Source organism: Oncorhynchus masou, chromosome 21, assembly GCF_036934945.1.
Source record: "Oncorhynchus masou masou isolate Uvic2021 chromosome 21, UVic_Omas_1.1, whole genome shotgun sequence".
Taxonomy (NCBI): Eukaryota; Metazoa; Chordata; class Actinopteri; order Salmoniformes; family Salmonidae; genus Oncorhynchus; species Oncorhynchus masou.
The window spans coordinates 49857939-49872738 of record NC_088232.1 but is presented as its reverse complement, the minus strand read 5'-3'; the positions used below and the strand labels follow the sequence as shown (position 1 = coordinate 49872738).

Sequence of the window (14800 nt, the reverse complement as noted above, 5' to 3'; positions counted from 1 at the left end):
TCCCCTAACAGGGTTGACGCTTGGCTAATTGTGAGCCGCCTCATGGGTCTCCCAGTCGCGGCCGGCTGCAACACACCCGGGATCGAACCCAGATCTGTTGTGACGCCTCTAGCACTGTGATGCAGTGCCTTAGACCGCTGCACCACTCAGGAGGCCCAACTAATACTCTTTAGGATTTAGTTGTATTATTGTGTAGACATCAATCATTTCCTGTAGTCACTAGGTAGACTAGATATGTTGTAAAAGGGTCGACAACAACCACAGCTGATGTTGGATGACAATAGTATGTTCATGATGTTGTTACGACAAGTGTCTACAGACTGTCAATACTGTATTTAAACAACTTTATATTAAAGGGCACATAAATGGTCTATTCAACACTTACAGTAATAGATTTCCCAACACTTACCTGGCACAGTGGGCCTAGTGGACTAATTGACACTTACTTGGCAGAGTAGGCCTAGTGGACTAATTGACACTTACTTGGCAGAATAGGCCTAGTGGACTAATTGACAGTTCCCTGGCACAGTGGGCCTAGTGGACTAATTGACACTTACTTGGCAGAGTAGGCCTAGTGGACTAATTGACACTTCCTTGGCAGTGGGCCTAGTGGACTAATTGACACTTACTTGGCAGAGTAGGCCTAGTGGACTAATTGACACTTACTTGGCAGAGTAGGCCTAGTGGACTAATTGACACTTACTTGGCAGAGTAGGCCTAGTGGACTAATTGACACTTACTTGGCAGAGTAGGCCTAGTGGACTAATTGACACTTACTTGGCAGAATAGGCCTAGTGGACTAATTGACAGTTCCCTGGCACAGTGGGCCTAGTGGACTAATTGACACTTACTTGGCAGAGTAGGCCTAGTGGACTAATTGACACTTACTTGGCAGAGTAGGCCTAGTGGACTAATTGACACTTACTTGGCAGAGTAGGCCTAGTGGACTAATTGACACTTACTTGGCAGAGTAGGCCTAGTGGACTAATTGACAGTACCCTGGCATGTCAGTAACCAGATCTCAACCCAACTGAACACTTATGGGAGATTCTGGAGTGGTGCCTGAGACATCATTTTACATCGCCCCAAACACCAAGTTATGGAATTTCTCATGGAAGAATGGTGTCACATCCCTCTGATTGTATAATCTATGCCAAGGCACATTGAAGCTGTTCTGGTGGCTCTTGGTGGCCCAACAGCCTATTAAAACACTTCATGTTTGGTGTTTCCTTTATTTCGTCAGTTACTTGTAGCCTCCATACTGTCCCCAGTCTTCCTGGTGCTGAGGCTGAACTGGCCAGGAGAAACGGTTCCCTTGACAAGTTCCAGCTATATCATGGACTATGTAGCTATATATTGGAAAACATACATTTTAAGTTGAGACAAAAAAAACATTGTGCTGTGCGAACTCATTTAGCATGTGTTGAGTATACATTACATGTATGAATTACTCAGTTCTTACATAGATGACAGACGTGATTTACCCAGATAAAAATTGGTTGCAGTTCCTTGTTCTGTGGTGATGCAAACAAGCCATCCACGTTCCTAGCAACGTCGCTGCCTTGCCTTGTGAATCTGAATGTGCCAGACGAACAAAAAGTTCCAGTTTTTCAAAAGGCCTCATTGTGTTGCATAAAAATTGGACTGACACTGGAGTTGTTCCCTTGTCATTCCCCGGGGGAGTGAGATTCCCATCAGCAGCCACTAATGAGACACTAGTTCGGATAGAAGTTGATAGAAGTGGGTGTTGTCCAGAGGACAAGCCGTGTTTTGCTGTAAGTCTACTAGTATCTCCAGGCTACAGCTTGTCCCGCTGCAGCCTGTCCTTGTGTGCCCCACCTGAGCTGGTCACCTGCCAAGAGAGACAGCCTGTGGGAGGCGAACCTGTCATCTCTTTAGAACACAAGCCTTGGGTAACAATAATGGCCAGCTGCCATCCAGACAGACAGACAGACAGGCAGCCAGACAGGCATATCCTCCTGTGATTATCTTAATGCAGTGATAGTGTTCATGATTTGAATTCATCAATTTTGTGTCAGGTTGACTCCATAACAAACTGTGACTCCAGGAAAAGAACGATATCTATTGTATTTTATGTGGATAGTGATATCTAAACGATCTTTACTTCATTGTCCAGTCCACTCTTCTTCCCTTATATTAACAGAGGATGGCGAATAACAACTTAGCCTGGTTGGTTATATCTTGGTCCAAGTTGTCATCTGCAATAATCCCGTGGTTCAATGTGGACAAAGTACTACATGAACTCACAGTGCATCCCAGGACGTTTCTCGCACTCTCTGAACTCTATGGGGTTTCCTGAGGCTTCCTCTGGACTGGGCTTCAGGCCATATGCGGTTCACCTCTGACCTAACAAACTCACTGCCCCCGACCGCTCCTGGTTAATTGACTTGACTGGATTTTCTGAATTAAATAAAGTGGATCTAACTTAATTGGAAAGCACTTCCAAAATGTTTCAGAACTAAGTGGCCCTGCAGAAAAGATCTGATTATCTCGCCATGCAACATTCACATCTGCCAAATCCCACACACAAAGGAAGTTTGTGCATTTTTAGAAAAACAAATTAGAACGATTGTAAAGCTATTGGGTTAAACTATTAATCAGATGTGATTTTTATGCTTCAAAGTTTGTCCATCCCAATATTACACTTTCTATACATTACAGAAGACTGAAATGTAATAAAACTGCTTGACAAAGAAACACTGGATTTTCGACAACAACAACAACAAAACGTTCCACCCATGAGGCCACTAGGATATTTCACTGCAGGAAAAGGACTCCCCCAGATTTCTTGACACCAATGCAAGTAGTGGATCCTTGATTTTTAAAATGTATGTATACGTAGTTGTAAGTATTTTAGCCACAACTATTGCCAATCAATAGATTTTTTTCTCTGAATTACACAGCATCACAATATTTAGATTTGCAGTCTTATAAAGAATCTCTTAGGCAGATAGCCCAATAGTAAACCTCTACCCTGTATGTCACACATGGTAAAACGTCAAGCGGTACATCATGCTGATGACCTTTATTTCTGCAGCATGACATCACTACTTAGCAGATATAAGGTCTGAAAAAATGACTGTCGGTGGAATTCATGGAACTGTGTTAGAACATCCACTCAAATGAGAAAAGGTTTAGTCTACCAATGTTTTCACTGACAACAAACTTCTGTGTGATGTTATTTGTGTAATTTCGGCCTGTTGACGTACTTCCAATTACTTTTATATTGACATTGATTGCTTGGCAAAATTGGTCAACCAAATAGCATTTGGAAATACTTAGAAGTCTCTGCCAAGGCAAACTAGTTGAAATCATTTAGGGAATTTCAAGTTGAGGCCTTCATAAACAGGACCAAAGTATGCCTCAAATGTCCTCATCCCTCACCCCCGTGCCTCAAATGTCCTCCTCCCTCACCCACAGGCTTCAAATGTCCCCATCCCTCACCCCAGGCTTCAAATGTCCCCATCCCTCACCCCCAGGGTTCAAATGTCCTCTTCCCTCACCTCCATGCTTCAAATGTCCTCATCCCTCACCCCCAGGCTTCAAATGTCCTCATCCCTCACCCCCAGGCTTCAGAATTCCTGGCGGCATCAGCCATGCCCCTTGTGTGACCCTAAAAAAAATCCATGTTTTGCAGCCAAAGTTGCCGTTATGCCCTTAGTCTAAATATTATAATTATCTTCTCCTGGCTGCCAATAGTCGTGCTCCGAAGCACCTCTCACACACGTAGCTCTCTCGGATATCTCAATTCTTATTAGCCAATGCCCGTTACATGATTGGGTCCTTCTCACATACATTGCAGCTCCGAAGTAGGCTACAAGTGAAGACAGACACATCGGGGACGCAACGGAGCGTCTCCTTCTTATCGAATTCCGAGGTTCATATTGAAGATGTTAAAATAACTGTCCACCTTTACTTTTCCTCAGCCAAATAGAGGAGTAACAAACAGCAAAATCACTAGCCTATGTCGATCTCAGTAGAGGCTGGTGGGAGGAGCTATAGGAGGTAATGTAGTACATGGAATTTCCATATGTTTGATGGGTTTGATACTGTTCCATATATTCCATTCCAGCCGTTACAATGAGTCCATCCTCCTATAGCTCCTCCCACTAACCTTCTCTGGTCAATCTACTATCCCCCCCATAGTATAAAATTTTGCCTACCTATTCTATTGGTCAGCTTGTCATTCTGTGCCATAAAGAAATTCCAAACAGACTCTGGGACAGTTGTGGGACGATAGATCCCAAATTCATACAACCACTCTCCAAGTGGTTTCATGTGACAGATTAAAATATAATTTTGAAATTTCGAAAAAATAAGATCTAAAGATGCAACAACTAGCATTGGTTGCTAATATAACTAGGATTGTGTCCATCGCTGCTGGGCAATGAAAGAACGTTCATTTGAAAACCAGTAGAAATATCCTATTGGTTTCAAGGGCATATGAGGAAGTGCTGAGAAAATAATTCCCTCAACATTCCTATGGTCTGAATTTGGCTAGGCTACTTTAAACAAGGTAAGACATGCCTCTTAAAATGAAATATTTAAAAAATCCAGGTTTTAAACCATTGCGTTTATGGTTAAATAGTTTCAAAATGTTGACTGCCTCCGCTCAGATTACAGACAATGGCCTTCCTGTCCTTTCCTAGCGAACGAACAGTGATTCCAGTATGCCGACAGAATCAAGCTTTTAGATGTTAATATGAATTGTCCTACATTATATTTGTCAAACATGACTGGCGTTTAGTCTATATACAGTACCAGTCAAAAGTTTGGAATTTCTATTTATTTTGGACTATTTTCTACATTGTAGAATAATAGTGAAGACAGCAACACTATGACATAACACATATGGAATCATGTAGTAACCAAAAAAGTGTTAAACAAATCAAAATATATTTGAGATTCTTCAAAGTAGCCACCTTTTGCCTTGATGACAACTTGGCATTCTTGAATGAGTAGGTGTGTCCAAACGTTTGACTGGCTACATGTTCTGGGTCCTCCATCATGTCAGCATCAGTGTAGACTATGAGAGGCTATAGCCAATATGACAGGCTATCCCCTACACTCCGACATGTAGGCTAGTCTTTTATGTACATTTACATACACTTAGGTTTTTCTTAACAGAATAGCTTGTGTATTTTGGTTTTCAAATCAATTTAAATTGGCTATTCTGGTTAATGGACTTGGTGCCCTGGCAGATGGCTTTGGTACCCTGGCAGATGGCTTTGGTGCCCTGGCAGATGGCCCTGGTAGATTGGGCACCCCTAGAAGGCCAAATAGCCTTGCCCCTAAAATCAAGACGTTCCAGATCTGTTCATCCCCTACTCCACCAACCCCCACTGACCACTGTCCCCGTTTGATCTGAGCCCCTGAAAAAGGCTACCAAAAATGACTCGTGGAAGCCTTCCCCCTTCCCCCCCACTCCTCTTCTCTGAACTCTGTGGTCCATACATGAAGCTCTGTGCACCAGATGCATGAGTTCTGACCGGTTGGCCACGCCTTCCCTCCGGGGTTCAGCCCACTATGTCCCCAACAGGAGTCAGCTAAAGTCACAAAGCCTCAGCTCACACTGGCTGTTGTTCAGCTGGTTCTGAGGAAAAGCCATCCATCAGCCAGCCATCCATTCAGACAGGGGAATCTCTCTCTTCTCCTCCTCTCAGCCTGTGCAACTTCCAGTCCATGCAGCTCCAAATGTTTGTCTGGTTGCTGGTGCTTGCCATGTGTACAGTGGTAGTGGTGATATTCTTGTGGAGCCAGCACATTGAAGACTCAGAGAGAGGGCCTGTAGGGGGAGGTATTGCTCTACTGGAGAGAGAGGTAGAGAGAGCCAGGGAGGGAGGGGGAGGGGGAGGAGGGAAGCGAGGGAGGGAGGATATGACTGAGGAGTAGAGTGCAGTTGAGGTGAGCGACGGGGAGGCAGGCTTAAGCCCAAGCACAGTAATCTAAGCAGCTGCCGCAGAACAAGTCCGTCACCAAAGCACGTCTTTCTGTCTGACTCTCTCTCCCCCTCCCCATCTCTCTCTCTCTCTCTCTCTCTCTCTCTCCCCCTCCCCATCTCTCTCTCTCTCTCTCTCTCTCTCTCTCCCTCCCCATATCTCTCTCTCTCTCTCTCTCTCTCCCTCCCCATCTCTCTCTCCCCTCCCCATCTCTCTCTCTCTCTCACACTCTCTCTCTCTCTCTCCCTCTCTATCACGGCCGCTCACGATGATTGGGGATTTTCAGTCTCCCCGTTTGACATAAGCAAGATTTATTTCACCTGAGAATACATTTTATGATATGAGCAAAATGAACAGTAATCTGTTTAGTTTTTGTTTTGTTATTTCTGTTTTTCCATGGAAAGGAGGGTTGGTCCCGATACCTTGTTGTGTTGGACAGACTTAACAAGATTTGTCTGAACACTTCTGTCTGATTGTTGTGTTTAAAATCCACCATGTAGCCAGAACCTTCTTGCTGTTTGTCCTGTAGGCATCAAAGTCATGCCACAAATTATACAAGTCTCACAGAGCTATCAGAGACTGAGTTCTACGGTGAACAAAATAAATGCTCAACAGTGTGTACAGTTATAGCAATGGAATTAATAACAACTAACAAGCATCTTGATTTGTCAGAATAAGACAGACTTCTAGAAACAGATAAACGACAGACCCACAAAGCTAAACACAACTTGGTTGAGACGGAAGGGAATCAGATTATGGGAACATTTGGCATCAAAAGGGAAGTCATCTGTACAATCATTATCAAAGTGCGTTCCAATTGTTGTTTCCAGAAAAAAAAGGTTGTTTATTAATGCGTCACTCCCAATGACGCCAATGGGTCGTGGCTTAGCCTTGATGCTAATTCTCATTTCAAAACCACGTCATGGGAATAATGTTTTTTCCAACATTGAACTGAGTTCCCTGACAACTGTCACTGCAAGCAAGTGGCAACGCAGAACGTTCTAATTCAACAACTACGCACGAACCACATAGTGCCCAAGTATCTCCCAGATGGCATTTTCCGTAACAACTGAACATACTGGGACATTATCCCACTCTGAAATGAAAGGTTATACATGCATTTTATGCCAGAAGTATTGATTTAAAACGGGACAAACATTAATTCCAAATACAGATAAATACAGATACAGAACATTAATTCCAAGTACAGATATCCACTGATTTCCAGTATACTGTGCATTGTGTCCCTTTTTCCCCAACATACTTGCCAATGTCAATCAATGCATTATTTGTATGGTTTCAATAAGGGTTTTGTTTTCAGTTCTACATGAGCCATTGCCATTTGAGTTAACCAAAGCTAGTGTTTTAGGACATTACCTCAACGTTACACAAACATATTAGTCAATAAAACAAAATGATTAGATACAGGAAACAAACCCTGTTTTAAATACAGACATTAGGCACATTCTACTCATTTGTAAACACAAAGCAAACAGTGGGGGGCATCGCAATACTCATCTCATCTCCTTTTCCTACATTTGCACAGAGGTGAAGTAACTTGACTGGGGTGAGAGCTAATTTCTGGTGAGATCCATTACGTTATTTTCTACGTTGTATTCTTGGAACCATGCAGATGAAGGAAACGAGACAAGGATCAGACGAAGGAGAGGAGACGAGGAGCAGACAAAGGAGAGGAGGCCAGTTAATAGTATTGGAGATGCACCGAGTAAGTTGATCTGAACCATTGTCCACGACACTAGGTATACGTACACATTTTGGGCCCTGGTGTACAGAACCTAATGCTTATAACTTCGTATCACATTTGGATGGAGCTCACGAAGCTTCATCCACGACACGATGACCTCAAAGATTTGGTTGTTTTTGGATTGGTTGCCTTGGTAACATAAGTGTAGATGACTCTCTGAGAGAGGAGAGAATAAATCAGATCGTGACTCAGACCAGTCAGATTTAGACTCAGACCAGTCAGATCTAGACTCAGACCAATCAGATTTAGACTCAGACCAGTCAGATCTAGACTCAGACCAATCAGATCTAGACTCAGACCAGTCAGATCTAGACTCAGACCAATCAGATTTAGACTCCGACCAATCAGATCTAGATTCAGACCAATCAGATTTAAAAGATAATCAATGCTTAGTATATTATCAAGCACTACATAGACAGTTATAGAGACATTATTCACTCTGACCTTCACAAATGAGTTTACACCTATAAGCATTTGGCTACATACAAGGCATTACAACACTTTGCATCATAAGGTTGTATGCTGCCTGCTTATAAAACGTTATAGATGTTCATGAGCAGGTATTAGTGCATATGTGTTATGTTGTATTATGCATAACTCATAGGGCATTATAAATGTGCTTATTATGCATTATGAAGAGAGTAGTCAAGGAAATGTTACCAATGTATGCAGTATATAAATTTACATAAGTATAAAGTAAAAACAGTTCTTTGTTTTACACAGATACTATTTGATTTTATTGATCCTTTAGTCAATTAAGAACAAATTCCTATTTACAATGATGGCCGGGCAAGAGGCAAATGGCCTCCTGTGTAGATGGGGGCTGGGTTAAGAAACAAACACAAAAACGACAACAATGAAAGACAAAATGGACAACACAGACAGGAGACACTGTCAACAGCACAAATACAACAGCAAACAAACAGTGGATGTGTGTGTAAAGTAAAACCTCATGCTTCCTTACGTAAGACAACGCAAACTAGTGACAACTACATGTCTCAACAATCTGTTCATGTATTTGTCCTTTGAACTCATCCAGGGACACCGGGTGCTGTAGTTGTAGGTTGGCTTGGAGGCAATTCCAAGACCAGTGGGCTGAGTAATGAAAGAACCTTCTTCCACACTCTGTTATAACGTTCGGGACTCTTCATTTAAAACAAGATGGAGATCTGTACAGCACGTTGAGATATCAGCTGATGTAAGAAGGGCTATATAAATCAATTTGATTTGATTTGAGCTTGTACAGTTTATCAATTCCCAGCTAGAAGACAGGATGACTAAAATGGCAGTTAGAAATAATAACGTACCAGTGTTTGAGCCTGCGTGTTGCTAGTGATGTCCACTCGACAGCACTGTAGAGATCACAACGGTGAGTTAGACGTCTCTGGTTGGTGACAAAATGAAGGGCTGCGTGATACACAGACAAGATCCTTCAGTGTAGAGCTTGAGGCTTGCGCATAAATAGTACCACCATAGTCTAACGGAAAGGAAAGAACAACAAATCAACTCATTTCTGGCGGCAGAGAAAAAAAAACTATCTTTGTGACGGTAATAAAACCTGCCACAAATGCAAACACACGTTCTCCCAGTAGAAGACGTGTGACATTTTATTGTTAACCTGGAAACCTGTTAACTGGTTAAGACTGAAAAAGGCACTGTATCTTATATAATCAGTGACATGCATTGAATTGTGAGTGACAAAGAAATCTGCATATCTGAGTCTAAACTCAATAACCTTCTCAACACTGATAAGGGTGATATTACAAGTATAATTGTATTGATGTGTGGATGAAATCATTGGTAATCTGTTATAAAACATTTGGTGGGTTGAGTTGTTGGTGAGGAGCTGGCAAGGAGAACCCATTCTGTTGTGATTCTCTGTCTAGGTCTTTGTCAACCTATGAAAAAAAACAGTAACCAAGCAACAGGGGAAAAAAAACTTGTGCAGTATCAGACTTCTGTTTGATCTTCCAGGCTCACACTAATTGATATCATAGTCGTGAAAAAGAGGGACACGTTTTGTTCTAAAAGTGCACTTGTTCGTATGGAGAAAGGAGTCTGTGAGACCTGTATAATGTATCATTGAAAGGACACTTGCACAATGGGATTGGTTTTGGTGGAAATACATTTTTGCCAAGGTTTTGCACAAACTCAAAATGAAAGCTCTTGTAGGGACAGAATGGTTTGATTACAGGATATGAGCTTGTCTAGCCAGGGGTGTCTTGTGCTGTGAAAAAAACAGGATCACATTTGGAAAGAATGTGCATGAGTCTGAAGCTGTTGCAGAGACTGTTTTAGCCCAAAGAAATGGATAACACATACATAAACAATGCATTATATTGTCCCTACAGGAGCTCAAACCCTGGTCGCCATGACTGAAGGCAGCAACCATAACCTGTGCGACAAGAAAGTTAAATCTTTGTTACAATATATTATTAATCATTCATAGAGAATTGTATTCACAATACATCTTCTTAGGACATTCTGGTTTGATTACATGATATCTGGTGATTGAACCAGTGTTGTTTTTTCTCTCTCTCAATGATACAAAGCAGAGAAAAGCAGATCGTTTTTTATGATGTATGAAGACTGAAACGCTGTGGAACCACCCATGTTGGTCATAACTTCACGACCGCTCAATTATGTTATAAATGCAACATAGTGTAACCACAGCAGTGCAAGTGTTGTTCAAGTGCGGTCAAAATGGTGTATTCTATATGATGGTTCCTCAAGGCAGGACTACACACACTCTTAGAAAAAAGGGTTCCAAAAAGGTTTATTTGGCTGTCCCCATAGGAGAACCCTTTTTGGTTCCAGATAGAACTCTTTTTGATTCCAGGTAGAACCCTTTTCGGTTCCATGTTGAATCCTGTCTGGAAAGGGTTTTACATGGAACCCAAAAGGGTTCTACCTGGAACCAAAAGGGTTCTTCAATGTGTTCTCCTATGGGGACAGCCAAATAACCCTTTTAGGTTCTAGATAGCAACTTTTTTTTCTCAGTGTGGATACTTTTGAGTATTCCTTTTCACACAGAAAGTTTGATCAGACAGAAGCTCTCCTCTTAGTGTTTTATCTAAGTGATCATCTGAATGACTTTTAATGAGAACACGGTCCTCAGAACGATGAGCCTAATAGGGGTACTGAAGTCTTTGTGTAACAGTGAAAAAAATTAACTTCTCTTATTATTGTTACTTTGATTTGATATTTGAGAATTGAACCCATACGGCATGGGCTTTACTTTGATATTTGATATTATTGAACACAGATAATTTAACACTTAGGATGCGTTTACACAGGCAGCCCAATTCTGATCTTTTTCCCACTCTCTGGTATTTTGACCAATCACATCAGATATTTTTTTAGAGCTGATCTCTTGGGTCATAAGAACAATTAGTGGAAAGAAAGATCAAAATTGGGGTACTCGTGTAGATGTACCCATAGATTATTGAACACAAAGATTATTAAACACATATAGCTTGGCCTCTACTTTGATTTGATACTGGAGATAATTAAACACGCTTGACCATCAGCTTCAGTGTAAATTTGTTCATATGACATGGGAGCAAACAGCATACTTTTAGAATGAAGTTGAATGTTGGATATGCTCTCTCTGATACCAATGAATAGTTTCTAAGAGAGGGAGAGCGTGAGCAAGAGAGTAAAGCATAGAAAATTGATATTCACTTTGATGCCAGTAGTTTGGGTTTCTGACTGAAGTTTATAAAAAAAACAGCATGCACAGGTTACTGTACACTGAATGTACAAAACATTATGAACACCTGGTCTTTCCATGACATAGACTAACAAGGTGAAAACAGGTGAAAGCTATGATCCCTTTTTAATGTCACTTGTTAAATCCATTTCAAATCAGTGTAGACAAACGGGAGGAGACATGTTAAAGAAGGATTTTGAAGATTTGAGACAATTGAGATATGGCTTGTGTATGTGTGCCATTCAGAGTGTGAATGGAAAAGACAAAAGATTGACGTGCCTTTGAACAGGGTATGGTAGTACGTGCCAGGCGCACCGGTTTGTGTGAAGAACTGCAAGGCTGCTTGGTTTTTAACGCTCAACAGTTTCCCGTGTGTTTCCCGTGTCCACCACCCAAAGGACAACCAACTTACTTGACAACTGTGGAATGCATTCGAGTCAACAGGTGCCAGTATCCCTGTGGACGCTTTCGAGTCAACATGGGCCAGCATCCCTGTGGAACGCTTTCGAGTCAACATGGGCCAGCATCCCTGTGGAACGCTTTCGAGTCAACATGGGCCAGCATCACCGTGGAACGCTTTCGACACCTTCTAGAGTCCGTGCCCCGTCGAATTGAAGCTGTTCTGAGGGAAAAACAACTCAATATAAGGAAGGTGTTCTTAATGTTTTTATCAAAGAAATGTGTGGTTTACCCAGTAACCGCGTTTTCCACAGTCTATTGCGCACAAGGGAGGAAGCCTGTTGCTCGAGGCTATAGGCTATCTACTCAGTAATTACCTTACCATAATTTTAAATGTGACTTTAGTTAACAAAAGTTATTCCATGCAGATAAAGATTGCTAAATGAATACCCTACACATCATCCTAAATGAATTCACCTTCAGCAATGAGCGGAATGTTTTAACTAGTTATTTTCCAGAGTATAGAATAAGACATTTTATTATAAAAGTATCTCCATAAAAAGTTAACCATATTTACAAAACCAAAAATACAAGTAAAAAGTTATTGCACACAATCATTATCTTCAGCATTAAAACATCAGTATCGGTTTTCTGGTGAGGTACCTTTTAAAAACCGAACTTCACAAAAATACTGGCAATAAATTGGTCATGGCAAACCCTACTTTACTCACACTTTCCACACAAACATTCGCATAAAGAGAACATGACCAATATGGGAACACAGAACAAATAAACCCTTGCAGGCGATCGTCTATAGACGTAATATGTTGAGATGTCCACGGTCAAAATAATAACTAGAACTAAAACAGGCAATTCTGCAACCTTTGGGATAGGCCTACACATACATCACTAGTAAACAACACAAGTGAAAATGCTTGTGTGTCCATGTGACACGTTATTGGAGCCGCAACTCTTGAAAAGTTGCAGTGTATGAAATGTGTAGAGACATAACTTATTTAATGGTGACGCCTAAAATGTTATAAAACTCTAGACATGAATAACGACATTTCTTGAATTTCCAACACTTTGTCTGTATTGATCTAGCCAGTCTCTCAGCTCAGAGATGCGGTATCCCTCCGGCCCTCTACCTCCTTGGTAGACAATCTTTCCGTCTTGAAGTATGTAAAGTCTATCGAAATAAGCTCCATATGCGGCGTTGGACGAGTTATCCATGCTGTCTGCGACAACAAGGCACCCAGGGACCTCACGGTTCATTATTTGAGCGGCACTGAGTCTATCCTCGAGACAGCGGTGTTTGGGAATTTGGTAGGGAGCGTCAGAGCTCATCCATCCGTCCGACGGGTGCGCTTCCTCTATGTACACAACGACAGAGTCTGAGATATCAGCGTATTGCTGCACAACACGCTGGAACGCCTTCAAGCGTGTCATGAACGGTGGTCAGGTGCAGCTGCCAAAGTTTAGAATGAGCGGTCTCTTCTCTTTGGCATAGTCAAGAATCCGGTTGCATCTCTGGTCGCGGAGCTGCACAACTTCAGTGTTGGGCGCTACATATCCAAGGTGCGCCGATTTTAAGAAGTCCAGTTTATGGCCATGCCAAACGGCTTTGATTGACTCCCAGCTGAACATTCGATTAGACTCGGAAATACATACTGGGGGGTCGACAATATTTCCTTCTTGTTCCTTCATTTTGGGGAAGACCCTCTTTCTTACGCAATGAAAATCGAGAAACCACAGCATTATCGCTGCCAAGAAGAAGCGAGGCAGTAAAATAAGACAGACAATTGCATTTTTCATAGCCTTGACCGTATTCATGCCGACTAATAATCGCAGACCGGCTAATATCTTTAGGCTATAGCTTCTAAAACTTCAGACAGACCGCGTTACTCTTGCGCTACGATCCTTTGCTAAAGTTGCGCTCTACTTGTAACTTCCCTTTTTATAGCACAGGCAGTGGATTTGAATGAAAAACACCCCGCCTCCAAACCGTGGCCGACTCCTCACATGGCGGGGATTACCTTCTATTAATTTAGGCTACTGATGATAGGAGAGGCAGAGAGCGAGATGTGTGTGTGTGTGTGTGTGTGTGTGTGTGTGTGTGTGTGTGTGTGTGTGTGTGTGAGGAAGAAAACGAGATGGCTGTGTGCGACAGAGATTGAATTCTGCCTCCTCCTCATAAGTAGCCTAAATGCCTGTCTTTCTCGTCCTATACACCTAACCGTGTATGCACATGCAAGGATTGACCAAAACGTCATCTGTTTTTCCATAACATCACAAGCCAATTTCTTCCGTTACCCAGCGTCAGGTGTATGTTGCCAGGTGGAGCTTTCAGCTTTGCACAATATGAAACCATCTCACGACACTGGTGTTTGACTGTATTGCTTTAACCGAGTCTGCTTATACATTTCATTATCAATCATTGGATAAGAGAGGGGTCAAATGCTCTAGTATACTTCATTCATTGGATAAGAGAGGGGTCAAATGCTCTAGTATACTTCATTCATTGGATAAGAGAGGGGTCAAATGCTCTAGTATACTTCATTCAAATAAACGGCACTTGACAATATTTATTCATAGCCTGAACAAGGGAACTTTATTTTAAACGTTCCATAACACATAGCCAAAACACCTCTTCGGGTTTCAAGATGTCTATTATGTATAATTGGGTAACATTTCGTGTTAAAGTGTTGTAGCGCACAATAACGGAATAAACTATGAAAAAAACGGTGACACAAGCTTGTCTGAAAATCCTAATAGAACAACGATTCACAATTTTGATTTAGTAGCCTACATTGTAATTGCTAAACATTGTGTAACTATTCGTTTAGAGTTCACATCGACCCGTGTTAAAGATTATTAATGAACGGGGAGGAAAAGGCCACGGATTATTTTTTGTTTGTTCACTCATCATCTGAATTCAATTCATTATGACAAAGTGAGTTTAAT

At 41.8% G+C, this 14800-nt stretch overlaps 1 protein-coding gene across 1 annotated transcript; it reads right to left on the bottom strand.

Annotated features, from left to right (window-relative positions):
- Positions 1–12343: 12343 nt before the first annotated feature.
- Positions 12344–13822, bottom strand: dio3a (iodothyronine deiodinase 3a). Its single transcript, XM_064926974.1, has one exon. The coding sequence runs from the start codon at positions 13667–13669 to the stop codon at positions 12884–12886; it is 786 nt and encodes a 261-aa protein (XP_064783046.1). The 5' UTR covers positions 13670–13822; the 3' UTR covers positions 12344–12883.
- Between the last annotated feature and the right edge of the window lie 978 nt (positions 13823–14800).